Below are 19,235 nucleotides of genomic sequence, written 5' to 3'. Positions count from 1 at the left end.
AAGAAATGTAAGCAGCATCATTTCAAGGCTCACGTGAACAACAAGAAGAGCCATTTCTCCCTCTCTGTCCCCCCAGATCCCCACCCCAATATAGTCTGCCTGTTGGGGGAGGGGAGGCGATGGAACAAGAGGCTCTTTTGCTGAGAGTGACAAGATCCAGGAACACTGGACCATGATCTCTGTTGCCAGTTCCAACTATTAATGATTCTGGCATACGTAGGAGTGAGGAGAAATTTTTCAGAAGCCACAGCCCAAATATTTTGGGCAAGAGTAATTGAGGCTCTTTTTGTGTAATACTACCACAGGCTGGAGATGAATTTGCATTTGTGATGTCTGAGCCAGAGGAACTGAGGGGTAAGCTGAAGGAAAGCACATTTGCCTGATGTTTACAGCATCTATATTACCCGGGAACAACAGTCTTTGCTCTTCCAAAATGAAACTTAAATGACCCGTAGGACTTTCTTTACTATCCGGACATTCCGAACATCCACAGAAATTCAGCGTCTATAGTCTATGGACTCCTGCAGAGGCTTTTTTTGATCCACACCCTTGAAGGGGCACTAACGCTCTTACCGAATGTTTGGCTGTACTGCTCCTTGCCATCTTGAATTGTGTGCTAGGTCACAAATTTCTAGGTCCTCAAAAATGTCATGGTTTAGGAGTGCCTGTACTTGTAAGCCTGCTGGGGGAACTGATCTTTGCCCTTCACTTGTCTCCTTTTGTGGTGATCTCCTTCATCTCTTGAGAGAACACACTCAGACATCTTTGTATCGCCACAGCTTAGGTGGATGTCTGCTGCTCAGAGAAGGTGCTTGAAAGCTATTGAGAGAGTGAGCAGGTGCCCTGTCCCCTTGTACTGCTGTCCCAGCGTCCTGTTAGAATCATTTCCCTCTGTGCCCATCTCCCCTGCTGGTTTGTGAGCAGCTGGAGGGCAGAATACTGAGTCCAGGTGATGTTTGCAGCCCTCAGAGCACAGTGTTTTGTATGTAGTAGTTGCTCAGTGCAGGTTTAGGAATCCGTTGAACAAATACATTACCCAGTTTAAGTCTCTCCCGGGCAAACTCCCACTTGCTGGCATCATAAGGGAGCCGCTCACATTGCTCGTCCAGGGGAACTTCGTCTGGATCCATTATAATTGATAAGTAGTCAGTCTTTATTTCAGAAGAAGACTGAGAAAGAGATCTCAAAGTTACCAACAAGGAAACAACTTAAAAAAAAAAAATCCTGTCTATCCAATATAAAACAATACCTGGCCGCCTCTGCTGCTATTTTGATTCATTTGGCTGAAACCTTGTAGCTGGGTGCACAAAGTACCCCTCTGCATATACATATGTGCATCACACTTGATCTTGCAACTCCCATTAAACAGCCCCTTACTCTTCTCACACTGCATTTCTGTAGGCTGGCTCTGCTCTGCCAGTACTGTCTCAGGTTATATGCACCCAGATTCTCCAGTGACCTTTTTGCTTGTTCTTAGACGATTATCAGATGATAGTCCTTCTCCAAAACATGCAAAGCATATTTATAAAATAATTCCAAATGACTGAAAATAACTTCTCATGACCATTCTGTACAAGTAGGGATATACATTACAGGATAGGCCAACAGTGGGAAGTGTGACTGTGGCTTTTCTGTATTTGCAAGAAAAGCTAGAGGTGGTGAAGTGAACCCAGAAGCCCTGGGACATTTGAGAGGCATATTTCATGTGAAGTGTTTAAATATATTCAGAAGGCCCCTTGGTAGCTGCAGCTACCTGGAAACACTATAGGGTTCGTTAGTGAGAGAACACAGTAAGATTTACCTTCAATAAGAAATAGAAGTTGATTATTTCAAAGGCTGAGGAGTAAATCGGGTATGGGACTTAAACACAGCTGTGTTCTGAGCTCATTTGCCCATTACTAGGATGTCAAATAAGCAAGGCGGGCATCTGCCTTCAGGTGCTTATTTTGTCTTGGTCATGGAGATCAAGCCCAGAAAATATCCTTTATTTCAAATCCTAGGTAAATGGATTTGCATTTGGCATCTTAGATTCCTATCAATGGATGTATTGCCTGTTAACTCAATGCAGAGTTGGTGATGGCACTTCTGTGGGCAGCTCAGATAAGGTGAGTTTTGGTAAATCTTGCCTAGAAGTTACGTAAACTTCATTTCGATGAGTTTGGGGCCCACCTTGCATTGCCCTTGCCTAGGCCAGACCAGAGTTCAGGAAAGAAGTCACCCTTCATACACACTATTTCAGGCTCGCCCACATTCTTCAGCTCTTACTCACCATTCTGGGCCGTCACAGCTCACCTCATCCATCACTTGCAATCGGTCTCCTTCTCACAGAAATTATCACTAAAATGTGTGACTAATAGCCCAAAGCAGAAAGATTTGCCTGGCCTCCATGGTGGGTGGAAAACAGAGAAAGATATGGAGCGCATCTGTCACAAGCTGCATTTGCCACTGGTGTTCATCTGTAAAGGCCAGCTTGGCAGATACTTGTGTGAGTCTAGAAGACGGGGAAGGAATACAAATTCCTATCCCAGGGCGCTGGGTGTGCACTAGAGAAGCACCTGGAGTAGGTTTTATGACCACGCTTTTCCATGTCCTAATACAGCCAAGGCCATGAAAAACAAATCTCCAATCTTCAAAGAGCACAGGATGGTTGAAGCCTACCAAGGGACATGTCCATTTCTGGAGCATATGCGGAGAGGCTAGTGGAGGTGTTGAGAGAGACAGGGGATCAGGCAATGAAAGACAACCTTCCCATGGAATTTTATGGTTTATCTCAATAAGGCAGATGTGAGGAAACACCAAACAAGCCTCAAGGAAGGGCTTGAGGAGAGTTGGAGAGTAGAATCTTAGTTGGCAAATATTTATTCTTTCCATTGACATTAACACTGAACAGCTACTAGGTGTTTGGCATGGAAGTTGCACAGCTAAGTGCTTCAGAGCCCAGGCGTGGAGGTTCACTGCCCGGCTCTGAGTCACAAATCTACTCTGGACCAGCACCTAACCTTGGCAAGCTGCTTAACCTTTCTAAACCGGGTATCCTTATCTGCGAAATAATGATAATGACAGCGGTGCTTATCTCCTAGGGTTGTTGTGAATATTACATGAAATGATCCGTGTCAAGCTGTTAGAAGGTGGCCTGGGATACAGTAAGCATCGATCAACATTCACTCTAATTCTAACACTGGCCTGTGCAGTGTGGGGGTAAAGGGATAACATCCAGCCCGTATCAATGAGGAATTCACTTGTGGTTACAGAAACCACATGGAAATCGTTTTTGAGGACTTATATCTCCTTGCCTGTATCTCCCAGAATTAATCACCTCTGAGATTCTCTAAGCATTCTCTTCTGGAGAGAATCATCTCTTGCTCTCATCCTTTCTTATTGACATCAAGATTGCAGATTTTTAGAAATATGAAGGCCATCTTCAATTTTGTTCCAATTTACCTTTCCAGTTTTATTTCCACTCTGCTCCTGTGCGCTTTTCACCAGATGGTATCTCTCATGAAAACCATCAAGATGATCCCCAGGAGGCACTATCAAACTTAGGGTCCTTGTGATTCAAGAAAATGGGTCTAGTGCCCCTAAATGATTCATCATGGCAAATGCAATTAAAAGGCCTGGGAAGGGGGGTGGGCTGCGTTTTTCTGCTTCTTTTCTTCCTGCCACAACCTTCAAACTCGTTCTCAAAACTTTATTTTCTCTGAAGTTTTTTCTACCCCCCACCCTCCGTTGCAGCCTTTGGAACCCCTCCCAGATTTGGCACACTTTACTTTTGTTAGACCTACTTGCCTCCAAGCTATATCTCCCCTTTCAAAATGCCAGTTGTGTGGCCTTTGTATCCTTATAAAGCAGTGGCCTTCCCTGTCACATCTCAAAACCAATCATCACATATCGTGATGATGGGACATATTACCACAGAGGGTGCCTGCTAGCCTTGCCTCTCATATCAATGCTATTAAGGATGCCTTGTTGGTTTGGGTTACTAAGCCTAAGGTAGCACAGCCTGTGTTCAAAACTCAGCTCCAACTCTAGTTTTGTGACTTTGGACAAGTTAGTTTACCTCTCTGAGCCTCACTTTCTCTCTCTATAAAATGAGAATAGTAATATACCCGCCTCTTTGCATTTTTGGAAGGATTAATTGAGCTACTACATAAAGAGCTCATCATATGACATGGCACAGTAACCAGGGCTAATCAATCTCAAGAAATGGAGGAAGCCTCCTTGACACTTTTCAGGTCCTGTTGATTTTACCTGCTAAGTATATCATGAATTCTAATCACGTAGACTAAGCTACCATCATTTCTTCCTTGGACAACTACAAAGTCTTCTGCTAGGCTCCTCTCTACTCATCCTTGCCTCCTCTGGTCCCTTCTCACAGCAGCCAAAATTTTCTTTCCAGACACAGATCTCTTAACAGCACACTTTCTTGTCCCCATGGCCCCAGGCTTCCTTTTACTTCCAGAATATAGACTATATTTCTTACCTCAGCCTGCAAGGCTACCGTCTGGCCAGCTTTTGCAGCCTCTCCTCTCCTGTCTCATGTTCTCCTTTGTTCCCTCTACTGCAGTCACACTGGTCTCTACCGGGTTCCCTTCCCAGGGTGTCACTGTCCTGCGCCAACCTCACACTGTGCCTGCAGCACTTTTCCCTCCCTCTCTGCCTCACTGCCATCTTACATCCTTCAGTAGCTGCCTCTACTGGCAAGTTCACATTTGTCTATGCAACTGATGAAAGCCAGGCTCCTCTCCACTGTCACCCAGGGCCTGACACTGGGCCTGGCACTCTGCATGGAGCAAGTGCGCAGTAAATGGTGGAGGCATGAATAAATGGATGAATGAATGTAGGCTCTTCCTCATAAACCCCCACCCCAACAAGTAGTGCTGCAGGCCTAATGATAGAAATCTGGACCTGAATCTCACACCAAAGAAGTAAGTTGTATGGTGGGGCTCAGGGACCATGGAATTGAGGTGACCTTGTGTGCATTCCTATAATGTTATGAGAGGTAAGTCAGAAGTGGGTCTTTATTTTGCTTTTCCCTTTTTGTTTCTTGGCAGAGAATAAGGAAGACTTTGCTGGTCTCATGATGAATTTAAAGATTTTATTACATATTTTTATATCAAAAATATCCCTCCTGTTTCTGGGAAATAATCATCTATTCATTGCTCTAGCTTTTTTTTTTTTTTTTTTTTTTTTTGCTCTAGCTTTTTATTTGAATACTCCACTCTATGGTTGAGAGATATTTTAATGATTCATTTTTGGTGTTCCCCAGGCCAGAGACAGAGGCCAGGAGGAAGAGGACTAGAGTCTAGCATTTGTTTAGTGTCTGCTCTAGACATGAGGCAAACATTTTAGAACATTATGTAAAAAGGAGCATAGAGCTTCATATGAAGGGGTACCTGGGTGGCTCAGTGGATGAATGTCTGCATCCAGCTCAGGTCATGATTCCAGGGTTCTGGGATGGAGTCCCACATTGGGCTCCCTATGAGAGCCTGCTTTTCCCTCTGCCTATGTCTCTGCTTCTCTCTGTGTGTCTCTCATGAATAAATAAATAAAATCTTTAAAAAAAAAAGTCATCTGAAATGTTCTTACCCTTTTCAGTTTTCGGATAAAGAGCGTTAATAGGAGCCAGAAGAGGGTTGCAGCCACACAGGTACACGTCAGAGTAATTAGCTCCAGATTAGACTTGTCCGAGGTTCCTGGAGAGAGAAAACCATCAAGATGATCCCCAGGAGGCACTATCAAACTTAGGGTCTTTGTGATTCAAGAAAATGGGTCTAGTGCCCCTAAATGATTCATCATGGCAAATGCAATCTACTGGCACAAGAGTTAGTCTCTGGGATAGGCCTTACCTCCTGAGTAAGGTAGGGTGCATAATATTATTATGAACTCACGCAGAAATTAAAAGACTTTCCAGAAATTCTATGGTTGAGTTTGCAAACTTTGTAATCCCACAAATAGCTAATTGAACATCAGAGGAGAAATTTTTAAAAAGGAAAAAATTAAGGCAGGAACAAAAGCCCATTAAAGTGCTAAATCTGGAATACGTGAAGTCTCCCTGATGTGTTTTAGAGGAAATTCTAAAGAAAAAGAAAAAAAAATAATAAAAATGACATAAAAGCCATCCTTTGGGACTCACAAAATTCTTCTACTTTGATTTTAAAAATAAAACTCAAGGACTGTCACAATTGCTTGCTCGCTTCTTTTGGAACAGTCGGGCCAAAGTGCCCACCTCTTGCTCCCCACTCCTGGCTTCATTTCTGACCTTCGCGGCAGCAGCTGGCATGACAAGGGGGTCCTTCCCCATCACCTCCTTTCCCGGAATCACCCAGAGATCAAAAGGTGAGCAGTTCCTCCACCAGCGGAAAGAAACGACCCAAAATGTTCAGGAGAAGCCTCCAGAGAGGAAGATCTTTGGGACTTTGAAAGGAATGCCCCAGGGGTTCCGGGACAGTGTGGTTCCCTACTTACTGACTCCAGGGAACAATTTCTCGAGAATTCTAATGTAGTGTCTTATGCTTTAACCTCATTACAAGGAGACAGAGGCTTCATATTAAGCTAGGGAAGAAGAGCTGGATCCTATTTTCCTTGGACATAATGATGCGAATGATATCACCAATTGAGCACTTAACTATGTGCCAAGCCCTCCCCACCACTCTGTGAAGCAGGTATACGCTCCTCCTTTTCTGGACAAACTGCTACATCTTGTGGGCTCTGTTTGCAACAAGAAGGTACCGAATCCTGCTGCAGGTGACATTCAGTCCAGAGGAGAGGGGAGGATGAGCAAGAGAAAGTTGACACACTCAGGGGGCTCACTCCCAACCTAACTGAGACTTTAAGGCAAATTCAAAGAAATGAGATAAAAAGAGTTTTCAAGGGTTGAGGAAATCCAAAGCTCTTTGGAAGAGGCGACATTGGAAATGAATGGTGGCCTCCAGAGACGAGAAGGGGGAGGGCACACAAGCAAAGGGGACAGCAGGAGGACCCAGAGCTGGGAAGAGAGGGGGCACGCGTGGCAGTATAAGGCAAGGACAGGACCAGGCCACAGAGAGTTTGAGCATCTGCATAAAGGGTTTATTTATTTATTTAAAAGATTTTATTTATTTATTCATGAGACACACACACACACACACACACACACACACACACACACAGAGAGGCAGAGACACAGGCAGAGGGAGAAGCGGGCTCCATGCAGGGAGCCAGATGCGGGACTCGATCCCGGGTCTCCAGGATCACGCCCTGAACCAAAGGCGGTGCTAAACCACTGAGCCACCCGGACTGCCCTGCATAAAGGGTTTAAACTGTATGCTACATGCAGGCAATTGGAGCCAGTGAAATTTCTCTGAAGAACAGCAAATACACAAGCTAGGAACCTGAGCCACTTCCTTCTTCCCTCGTATCCATCCGGCCACCCAGTGCCTGTGCTTCCTGCAAGCCACGGTCCCTGCTGCAGCATGGCTTTGCATCTCAGGGGGAAATCCACAGTTTCTCCCCATCCAGTCCAACAAAAGTCCCGTCTATCCTCCTCCCATGGCTCAGGAAATTGTCACCTCCTGCCCTGCCCCGCTCTCACGGCCTCCACCGAACCCCTACCAGCTGTCACCTGGCCTACTGTGCTACCTTCCTGACCAGCCTTGACCATCCCCCTAACCCCACACACACCCTGGGGCTCTTCTCCACCCTGAGCCAGCATGATCTTGCCTCGGTCTAAATGCCATCACTGCCCCTTCTGCCCCTTGTGGCTGTCAGGATAAAAATCCAAACCTTGGATCCTTTATGACCAATCTTGCCTGTCTCTTGAGCTTCCTCTCCTGCCATGCTCCTACTTGCTCCAATCACATCAAAATCCCTGTAGTGTCTTAAATGACCAGCTCTTCTGCCCCTCACTGTTTCTCTACTAGAAGGTCAGCTTCAGGGGGCTGTGGGCCACATTGTCTTCATCTTTATGTCCCCACTCCTCAGACTGGGTGAATGAGTAGACAAGTTATGATTTGCTTTGTTGCCAAGGAGTTTCATGAAGCTTTCAAAGGGTTCAGGGTCAAATTCCTGTTCGTGTGTATTAATCCAGTAAACACATGGAATACCACCCACGTCGCAGGCTCTGTTCTAGATGCTGGTATGTGGTGGTAGATGAAAGGTATGGTCTGGAGTTCACAGTCTGGCACTCAAATCTGAGCAGGTGAACGTGTTCAGAGTTGTGAGTGGAGCAGCAGAATGCAGGATTGTGGTTCTCTTGTCCACTGTTCCATCTCTGGTGTTTAGAAGAGTGCCTGGCACATAGTAGGCATCCTGAATATACTGGATGAGTGAATAAATGGATTTGGCTTCATTTGTTACTTTGTGGCTATTTCCCTAAACCTCATGAGAATGAGGACAGCTTTCTTGAAGAAGTTTCGAAGTATGGTAAGTTGTTCTCTCAGTATACAACCCCTTGATGGGAATATCGTAAGCTCAAGTTAGTATGAGTTTGGCTTTCCTCCCCCATGTGAAAGGTCTCATGCTGCCCTGCTATATTCACACACACATACTCTCTCTCTGTCTTCTCTGCTTATGCTGCAAATAAGTTTTGTGGAATCTTACTGGGACCGGCTCAGACCATGGTGGCCTTTGGCTGTTGGAGATGCTGATAGCATCTTGAGACATGGTACTGTCTGTATTAAACCTCTGCAGATGCCTCCTGCCTGGAATGCCCTGGGAGAGGCCCCCTCCCATTGTGGGAACTTTCCCACTGCATTCCACGGGGCAGGAAGTTGACCCCCAAAGTAATTCCACAGCCCTTACTCAGGCAAAATTCCTTTCAGTGGGACCAAATGTGTTTATATGCACTTCCACATTTAAAGAATCAACTCATTAAAAAACATCTTCGAGATGAACATTTATGACAGGCGAAAGATCTCTTTAGCATTGTCACTGCTCACTGCAAACTAAAAAGGGAAATTAACAAGAAATCATGTAGTCTCTGCACTCTATCTCTGTCCCATTTGCTTTATTTAAGGAAAGTAACCCGTAGGCTAGTCTTCCATTGAGTAGGCTGACTTCAGTCAGCAGCATCTCTTCCTATGCAGCTCTTGGATGTTTTCTCAGAGGTCAAACATCCCCACACTGGTCTGACTAGACCCGGCTTCAACTAGCTGGTGACAGCTGATGAGCTCAGTCCATGAAATGGCCCAGCTGCACATGCCAGCGGGGAAAGGAGGCCATAGGAAACGTGGGTGGGGCTTGACAATAGTGAGGAGCGAGCAGTGGGGCCCAGGGACATTGCTCTCAGATGCCGTGTGTGCAAGCCTGCATCGGGGCACAGTGCAAGGTTATTTCTATATGGGAGAGGGACAAGAATGTGGCCAATCTGAAGAGTTAGGGTGACGTACTTTCTGTTACAGATTGCTAACCCTGTTCCACAGAGGCTTCTGTCTCAGTTACCCTCCCAGGCTTCAGACTGTCCCTCTTGGGACAGGAAGGGCGGGTGACACCCAGGGAGGCACCGGTTCCTGAGGGGTGACATGCCTGGTCTACAGTCTGTGCAACCGCAGCGGCCTGCTACCCTGCCCTGAGCCTTTCTGATGGCGAAGGCCCCTCACTCTGCAGGGGTGGACTCTGTGTTGTGGCAACATCCCGCCAACCCTGGCACCCAGTGCTGTGTGGCACCCGACTGCCTGAATCAAGGGGCGGCGGAGCCAGGGAACTCCGCTCTCACAATATAACCAGTGGTGCTTCCCAGGAGGTTAGGAGACTCCCCAAGCAAAAGACCAGGGCCTCTGGCCTGGGACCTGCCTTGACTTGAGATGTGCATGAGTTTCACCAGGAAAGGGCAGGAAGCAAGTAGCTATGTCTTAGACCAAGGACCCCATCCGTGCTCCAGCTTCCTCATCCTTCAAATGTGGAGGTAACAGCAGCACCTTAGCTCACAGGTGAAATGTGGAAATCTAGTGAAAGCTATTCTTTTGAAAGTTTCCACCAACTCCCCCCGAGGCTCCCTTTCCTTTTTTTTTACCCCCAAATCCTTATTATTTTGGGGGGTTTCATATACAAGATAATTTGTTTTTTTTTTTTTAATTTATTTATGATAGTCACACACACACACACACACACACACACACACACACACACAGAGGCAGAGACACAGGCAGAGGGAGAAGCAGGCTCCATGCACCGGGAGCCTGACATGGGATTCGATCCCAGGTCTCCAGGATCGCGCCCTGGGCCAAAGGCAGGCGCTAAACCGCTGCGCCACCCAGGGATCCCGATAATTTGGTTTTCATTCAAAGCTATTGCATATGTCACAATTTGTCTTTTCTTTTCTTTTTTTTTTTTTGTCTTTTCTTTCTAAAACTATTTAAATGCTGATCATTTTCTACAGACAGCCGAGTCACTGCTCTCCCTGAGAAATTTGCCTCATACCTGCCAGGGTGGCTTAGGTGTTCTTCTCTGCTTCTATCATTATTTTAATTTGAGATAACTGTTTATGTGGGTTTATTGCCCATTAAAGTCTTAAGACATCAAAAGGAGGGTGTGTGTTGTGTTCATTTTACATCTCTAGCACTGGCCCGGTAGAAGTGTCAATAGATATTTATTTATAGAGAGATGAAAAAAATTAATCGGATATACTAGGGACACCTAGGTGGCTCAGTGGTCGAGTGTCTGCCTTTGGCTCAGGTCGTGATCCCGGGGTCCTGGGATCCAGTCCCACATCGGGTTCCGTACAGGGAGGCTGCTTTTCCCTCTATGTCTCTGTCTTTCTGTCTCTCTCTTTTATCTAAAATCCAATAACCAATAAACCAGTTAACCTTATTATGTAATTTCTCTAAGACTTCTTAGGATATTAAAATTGTCTCTCATTTATAAAGCTTTTTGAGAATCTGTGTACACTGGTCTGGAGCCCCTCTTTAGGACAGAGATATATGGAAAAACTGTATTCATATTAAACTGGGAGGAAATTTTCAAGAATAATTTGAGTTAAAGATATTTAAAGTTGTCTTTATGTGCCATACATCTTTATTAAAGCTAGTAAAGCTAAACTTCTTAGGTCAAATAGAGCTTTTGTGGTTTGAACCCCATTTGGGTCACTCACTGGTTAAGTGTAGGAAAACTATAATACAGAAAGTTTTGTTGAAGTTAATATGGCTTATCATGTTAACAAGTGATCACTAGCTACTATTTTAAAAGCTTCCATTATATTCCAGATACAGTTTTAAATGTGTTAATCCTTACAACCCCAGAAGGTATACCATTATCCGTGTCTATTTTGCAGATGAGCAAAATGAGGCACCAGGAAGATAAGTAGTTGGCCCAAGGGCACACAGCTCAGGAACAGTGATGCACCTGGCTGCACTGGGGTCCTCTGCTGTCTTAGAGCTGAGAGGCAGTAGAGCAGAATGGTTCAACATGGGTCCAATTCTCAGCTCCACCACTACTAGCTTCGTAACCCTAAACAAAATCCTAAATCTTTCTGTGCTTCAGATTCTCACTTGCAGATAGAAAAAAATTCCCATTGGGTTGTCACAAAAGTTGAGGAGATGAATGCACATTCAGCGAGCATAAGATATTACAAGTGAATTCCATCTCCATTTTTAAATTTTTAAATTTTTTTGTTTTTTCTTTTTTTTTAATATTTTTATTTATTCATGAGAGACACAGAGAGAGAGGCAGAGGGAGAAGCAGGCTCCCTGAGGGGAACCGGATGTGGGACTCGATCTCAGGACTCTGGGATCACGCCCTGAACCAAACGCAGATGCTCAACCACTGAGCCACCCAGACGGCCCCCATTTTTTGAATTCTTGATCAAAGCCAGCTTTGTGTCATCATTTCGACTTCAAGGACGAAGGCATGTGTATCCCGTCCCCTAGTCCTTCTGTGTGAAATTAACGAGGAGCAGAGTTCATCTCTCCATTGCCAAGCCCTTGTCTCTCCTTGGGAACCCTTCTGAATTGCCAACACCCAGGAGAAGGGAGTAGCATTAGTCGCCAACATGTTCCTGTGAATTAGTTTATCACACCTTTCCTAGTGCCAGGATAGCCAGGGGAGTGAATTTGGGGCAGGATTCAGGAAGAGAGGAGCATCAAAAGGAAATGAAACATGAAAGCTGGCCTGGCCAAGGGGGATAAAAGAGAGTGGCTGCATACCCAACACAATTTTGAGCTTTTCCTATATTTTACTCTCAGAATTTATTAAGGGACACAGTGTACATCTCCTGCTGTATGGGTCCTTTCCTGAAATGTGTTAATGTGCAAATATTATGGCATAATTTTACAAATCTCACCTCTAATCCCACTCTAAGCATTTAGACTGCAGGGCAGCCCTAATGCAAAGTCCTTCTGTGCTTTCCATGATTTTCAGATCCATCAGTCATCCCCCAAAGAATGTGTAATATGGTATTTTCTCCTGTGTAATTTATAAATGCTATTGAAATAGCATTTCAATAGCAAGGCCTAAATCTGTTATAAGAACATATCTACATATTTATTGTGGTTATTCCTTGCAATAATAAAGCATAGTTTATCTTAAGTCCTCGGATGAAAATATGCCATGCTTTCATTGAACCAGTGCCATTGAGTTCCATGGGCGATTGAGTGCTGTGTCAATTTCAGAAATTATTTTGGTTATGAACCCATTTTGTGTTGTTGTTTTTAATGTTCGAGCTTCCCCTTGGAGAGTTCCACGTGTACTCATGTGCAGTCCAAACCAAACAAGACCTGTGATTATTTAAAGAAGCCACTTTGACCCCACAGTCCACTCATCCTTTTCAGATACAAAAATAACACATTGTTTTATCTATGAGTATAAGAATCCTTTTTCAAGGGAAATAAAAAGAGCAGACAGTTTCCTTCCTGGCTAATTCATAAACCTCTTTAAACCCGTTAAACATAGTCGCAGACACAACTCGTTTGCTTGCTTTCATTTCCTAAACTCAACCTGACAAGATAGGTCAGCATGAAGAGTCTCTATACATCTATTGGGAAATCAAGTGTAAAGCCAGGGAATGTTTCATGGCCCCCAGAGTGACAGCCAAGAGAGAGGGAGCAAAGATCTAATTTCAGTGATAAAATAACTAACCAGGTACCACACTGAAAGTTTCAGAAGAGCATCTAAGGATTAAATTTTTACTTGGTGGGCAGCCCGGGTGGCTCAGTGGTTTAGTGCCACCTTCAGCCCAGGACCTGATCCTGGGGACCCAGGATCAAGTCCCATGTCAGGCTCCCTGCATGGAGCCTGCTTCTCCCTCTGCCTGTGTTTCTGCCTCTCTCTCTCTCTCTGTCTCTCATGAATAAATAAAATCTTAAAAAAATTTTTTTTACTTGGTAAGCCTCAACTACTTGCATTCAAGATAGTGCATCTAACTAATGAGATGCATATACTATCCACTTTTTAAAAATCTTTTTTTAAGATTATTTATTTATTCATGAGAGACACACAGAGAGAGGCAGAGACATAGACAGAGGGAGAAGCAGGCTCCCTGCGGAAGCCTGATGCAGAACTCGATCCCAGAACCCCAAGATCATTATGAAGCTAAAATTTGGCTCTGTGAAACTTCACTGCCACTCCCCTCCTCGGTTCCGGTTATTTTTTTTTTTTTTTTGATGTGTCAAAGACAGAGTGAAATGTCTCCTCGGTCTGAAGCTTCTTAAATATTTGAGGAAAACAATAATATCACCCCCTAGTTTTTAGACTAAACATCCGCATTTCCTCGCACTATTTTATCATTATCCTATTCGGATATGGCCCCATTTATTTATAAATGGGTACAGTATTTCAGGTACTTTGATGATTGCAGGTCAGGGACACTATTTTTTCAGCTAACCACAATTTTTAAGTAGAAAGGTTGGATACAGCTGTTGCTGCAAGAGCAGGGGGAAAAAATTACAAAAGGGAGCCAGGAGGAAGGCAGAAAAGCAGACATAAGAACTCAAAAAGCATGGCAGCTGGGAACAATAATGAGCAAAAAGAAAGAGCCATATCCATAAAGCGTCCACGGCCACCTTGCCAGCTCTATCATTTCCCCAAGTGCTAGTGGAGAGTAATGCCACACGAGAGAAAAGAGGTCATGAATCAAAAGTACCAGTTCCTCAGAAAACCCAGTGGGCTAGACAAGAGGAAGTATTTAAAATTGCCTAGACTTTGTTGTTGCCAAGGGAGATATGAACGCAGAAGGCTGACAGTTGTCTCATAGCTCGCTGCCCCACTCACCTTGCCAATCCAACATCCTTTAGATCTCAGCTCACTCCCCATGGCCTTTCTAGTCTCTCTGAACTCCTGAGCTCATATTAGCAGCACTGCATGGTCTGCTTGATACAAACTAGTGTTTCTACTTTACCCTTAGGAAGAGCTCAACATTCTGCTTTTTAAAGCTTGATTGATTGATAGATTGATTTGAGAGAGCGTGAGAGCAGGGGATACGGACAGAGAGAGAGAATATCCAAGCAGACACAGAGCCTGACATGGGGCTCCATCCCACCAGCCAGGGGATCAGGATCAGAGCTGAAACCAAGAGTCAGACACTTATTGACTGAGCCACCTAGGTGCCTCAAGGAACTCAAATTCTTATTGGTCTGGTTCTAATTGTTTTGTGTGCACCTTAATCTCCTTCCAGCTAGGTTTTGAAAGCACAGTGAGGTTAGAGATCATGGCTTACACTTCATGTGTGCAGCAGCACAGTCCTGGGCACACAACTAAGGTGTTGAGTTAATAACTAATTGCATTTGGCTTATCTCTATTGCCATACACAATATATGTCGACATGTGCCTTTTTTCAGACATACAGTGGTGGTTTCCTAAGTAGATCAAGCCAACAAACACATTTATCAAATGCTCAGGGATAGAGAAGTGAATAGTAAGCTGTGGTAAGTAAGCATTGTGTTAAAGGTTCATGTCAAGTACTCTGGGGGCACAAGGAGGATATGCTCTATGCCTGAAGCAAGAGCACAAGTGAGTTGTCAGGATGAGTGGGGTTGTCTGGGGGAGAATGAAGTGGGAGGAAGGCAGGCTGTGAAGACCAAAGGAAGGCTGAAGATGAGGAGGGGAAGTGTGCGTTCAGGGGGTCCTGGGCAGTCACATGGCTGGGGAGCTCAGGTGTGAAGGGAGGGATGAGCCATGAGGCTGCAGGGGGAGCCTTGGGAGGACCTTGCATGCCTAGATGAGGATAAGGGGTGGAACCACTGCAAATTCGAAGCAGGGAAGTAACCTATCATAAGATTAGTCATTTAAAAAGGTCACTCTTGAGGCACCTAGGTGGCTCAGGGGTTGAGTGTCTGCCTTTGGCTCAGGTCATGATCCCGGGATCCTGGGATCGAGTCCAGCATCTAGCTCCCTGTAGGGAGCCTGCTTCTCCCTCTGCCTATGTCTCTGCCTCTCTCTCTGTGTCTCTCATGAATAAATAAATAAAATCCTAAAAAAATTAAATAAAATAAAAAGCTCACTCTAGAATTGGAAGAGAGAAGTAGGTGGACTGTGTGGGAGGCTGAGAGATGATGTCAGGAGATGACAGGCTCAGGACATCCATAGTGGCAGCCTACATGGGCAACCCACATCGCAATGGTCTCCCCTTTCCTCAGAAGCAAATGACACAGACTGATGGAAATATGGAGAAAGGACCAGTGGCACTCATATTCTTAATGCTGTCTGACTTTAGAAAAGCATTTCGTGGGAAAAGGAATCACCGTAGGAAATTAGAACCAGGTAGAGAGAAAACCAAATGACAGGATAACTGGAAAGGTCTAACTGCCCAATTTTATGCTAAGGCTTCAAGGACAGTCTCCTACGGTACTTCAGGAATGGATGAATGGAGGAAGGGTGACAAGTCACAAGACATGGACCGCAGCCAGCCTTCTTGCTGACTTCATTGTGTGGCTTTGGGCAAATAATTAACCTTTTTTGAGGGTCAATTTTCCCATCTGTAGACTGAAGATAATACTAGTTACTTCTTTGGATTCTTATGAAGTTCATGGGACTGGGTATGCCAGTTGTCCCGCAGGGTCTGCACAGAAAGGCATTAAATACACAGTGCCCTGCTTAGTGCTGGGCACAGCTAAGGGAAACAAAGATACATCAGACATAGTTCTGTCTCAATAAGTCTACAATCCAGTAGGGGAGACAGGCCCATCAATCCCTAAAGCATAATAAAAAGCCGAATAAAATAGGTACTGACTAAAGATCCAAGAACCGTGGTGTGGGAGGGCAGAGAAGAGAAGGAGTGTCTGCGTCAGCTGTTCATCCTGGAGGATGCTGCTAAACTGGACAGAGGAGGAGGAGGATTAGTGGTGAGTCAGGCTCTCTGAGGGCCAGAGCGCTGGCTCCAGTCCAGCCCGGGAGTCTCCACTGTGCCACCGCTCTGCCCCGACAGCAAACTCATCACAGCAGGAGACGCTACTCCAGGAGGGTAGACTTATGGCAAACAGAGGGGGGTGGGCTCTAGGGAACCCAGCCTGGCAGAAGAGGTGAAGGGAAAGGAGGTGAAGTCTTTGTGGAGAGCTGCAAACTTGCATAGGTGTCCTGGCTTCGGGCAAGGGCTTCTCCCAAGCCATTAGCTGCCTAGCCATTGGGTCAGACACGTACCCATATTCCCTGGTAGAGAAGAGTGGCCATGGTGGGGGTGGCCCACGAGGAAGGCAGGTGTTGGGGGGCTGGAGTGGGTCTGAGGAGCCCAGCTCTACACACACACCTGCCATTACCTGGCCGTAGGGTTTAGATCCGTCCTCTCATTCCTGTCTGGGGGTTCCTAACTGCTCTGAGCATCTTGCGGGGTTGTTGTCAGGACAGCGAGGAAAGCACCTCCTGGACTGAGGATCAGGGACCTCCTTGCCCCTCTCTCAGATCCGTGGCCTGATGGAGCCCCTCCTCGAAGGCCACAGCTGGAGTCTTTGTTAATTCATAGGTAAAGGAACAATCCTTTGAAGAGGGAGGTGTTAAAGAGATGCACACGTAATTGTTTGCTCCGTGTGTAAGCAGACCAGTTGAAAGAATACCGAAATGAGGACTATTTGGGAGGGAGACAGGACCATTACTGTAAGAATTTGAGGAATGCTACCCTTGGCTTTTCCCGAAAGTATACATTCATGGAAGCATGGGTTTTAGATTTTTCCGGAGGCTCTCTAAAACCAGCTCCTCGGAAAAGGAGGGGGGTGATGCTGTTTTAAAGGCGGCTGAATTCTCCGCGTTAGGCTCCTGAAGCCGTGCAAGTTTCCAGGGTGGAAGAACGCACACAGGCTGTTCTTCCGCCAGGAATGCTTCCCTATTCCGTCGTCTCCCGGGGAGCCCCTGGAAACAGGCTACTGAACAAATTGCCTCTTTTCATGTAAAACCTCAACATGCCACATATATTTATCCCCCAAAAGGTGCCAATTTGATATTTTATGATGCCGTCGATGTTATGGTTTGGATGATTCCTGGCATCAGAGGACTGAAACTGAGGCCTGAACTACTTTCCAAATGGGAGCCACATGGTGCAGCCCGGGCTAGGATGAGGCTGCTTTGGATTTTGCTGCAGAACCAACTATCTGAGGTCTACAAAGAAGGAAGCACTTAGAACATTTTTCTCAAACGTGGTCTGTTTTTATGTGTTGCTTCTCCTTGATAATTTTTTGCAGCCTGCTCTGTGTTAAACAAACAAACAAACCAGCTTATGAAAACATTCAGAAGAGCGGCATATGTCTAACTGATGGGAGTTGGAAAAGGAAAAAGAACGAACTAGTTTCCAATGTGTGGGTGTCTCCCCCTCCCTCCACCCCTCTGCCTTCTTGAATTTCTTTGTCACCAGCCCGGCCACTGCGGTCATTCTCTGCGGGTCAGTGGCCTGCCTCTGATGGCAGCTGGCTTTCCTCTCTTCTGGGAACTACTTCCCTGCAGAGATCATCTTCAGATGGCAGCTCTGGGGGTGGGAGGGGGGTGGCCCCCCAGTGTCTTAGCCTTGGGCCTGCCAGGCCACCCTACAGGGTAGCTTCCCAAAGCCTGGTGGTGGTAGTGGTGGTAGGGGGGAGTGGGGAGGTGGGAAGGGGTGAGGAGGGCAGGGAGAGGAACAGGCCAGAGCTGCCCGCAGGAGACCAGGAGGTGAAAAGTTAAACAGATGTCTGAACTGTTTCTTGTTGCTCTCTGGAGCAGCTGTTTACCTTGAACAGTGAGGTATGCCGAGCTTTCCACGGATCCCTTCTGGTTGGTGGCTTTGCAGTGATAGACACCTTCATCCTCTTCTGTGACTCTTTCAATAAACAGTGTGCTGCTTCCTGGTCCTAAAATAATTCCTGGGGAGTGAAAGATGTTTACATGAGTGGGCCTGGGTGACACACAAAAACAGCTACTTCTATAATCCAACCCTCTTCCTATAATTATGCCTTCAGACAAGGAAATCCAAGCTCTAGGTAACCTTGGGCAGGGCCACTTATTTGTTTTCTCTCGTCCCTGGGCTTTTTCATAGCACCTTCCCCAGATCCCAGCTGTGGAGGTGCAACTCAGACCCAGGCCACTCACTGTGTGGAGAGAAATGAGATGGGGCTACCATCTCCAGCTTTCAGAAGCAAATGTCAAGGAGGCGGCACATCTAATAATAACACCATTTACTCACCGCCTGCTGTGTGCTAGCACTAGACCACACACTTCTCATCTTGACATTGGCAACTGCCCTGTAAGGTCTTGGTGTCTCTGTTTTACAAATGTGGAAACAGATTTGGTGACGTTGAGTAGCCTAAGAGCCCGCAGTTGGACTGGAACATGTCTGTGCCAAAGGGGCCAAAGGGAGCCCTGCTTCACTCCTAAGAGAGGTGAAGACTTTGGGCTATATTTTAATCCAGGCCTTAGTGCTTCGAGCTTTGTCCCTTGAGACTAGCTGCTTAACCTTTCTGTGTTTCGGTTTCTTCAAACTTAAGATGAAAATGAAAGCAGTTCCTAGCAGGTACACAGGAACATGAGTGGTACGTGCAGGACACACGGACACACAGTAAGTGCTCAGTAAATACAAGCTAAAGTGTGACTACAGAGCTTCATGTAATGGAAGGAGAACCATGGATTCTGACCCCAGCTTGGAGACACAGTAGCTTCAACACCAAAGACCACCACCAAGTATTTATTGAGTACTTACTCTGCTATCAATCTATGTTAAAGACTTGGGGAGGGGGGAGGCTAAGACATGGTATATGCTGAGGAGGGAAAATGAACTCCTACTAAACACACAGATATACATTCTTGTTTTCTCTCTCTCTCCATTTCACACACACGTGCCAGCAAACAGAAAGTGTTTCATAAATGAGAGTGAATAA

At 45.7% G+C, this 19,235-nt stretch overlaps 1 protein-coding gene across 7 annotated transcripts in view; it reads right to left on the bottom strand.

Moving 5' to 3' along the window:
- The window catches only part of FLT1 (fms related receptor tyrosine kinase 1), a 179,224-nt gene that overhangs the window by 35,324 nt on the left and 124,665 nt on the right, over window positions 1-19,235 (bottom strand). For 6 of the 7 annotated variants that reach the window (XM_049101467.1, XM_025462612.3, XM_025462609.3 and 3 more), the window contains 3 exons: window positions 18,093-18,224; window positions 5,587-5,693; window positions 1,037-1,169 (listed from right to left, as the gene is read on the bottom strand). In XM_049101467.1, the coding sequence (XP_048957424.1) occupies window positions 1,037-1,169; window positions 5,587-5,693; window positions 18,093-18,224 (372 nt within the window). Of the gene's footprint in view, window positions 1-1,036; window positions 1,170-5,586; window positions 5,694-18,092; window positions 18,225-19,235 lie in introns of those variants that run through there. The other variant, XR_007406055.1, reaches the window with a different exon arrangement.

The sequence above is a fragment of the Canis lupus genome, chromosome 25, assembly GCF_003254725.2.
Source record: "Canis lupus dingo isolate Sandy chromosome 25, ASM325472v2, whole genome shotgun sequence".
Taxonomy (NCBI): Eukaryota; Metazoa; Chordata; class Mammalia; order Carnivora; family Canidae; genus Canis; species Canis lupus.
This window is presented reverse-complemented; position numbering and strand designations above follow the sequence as displayed.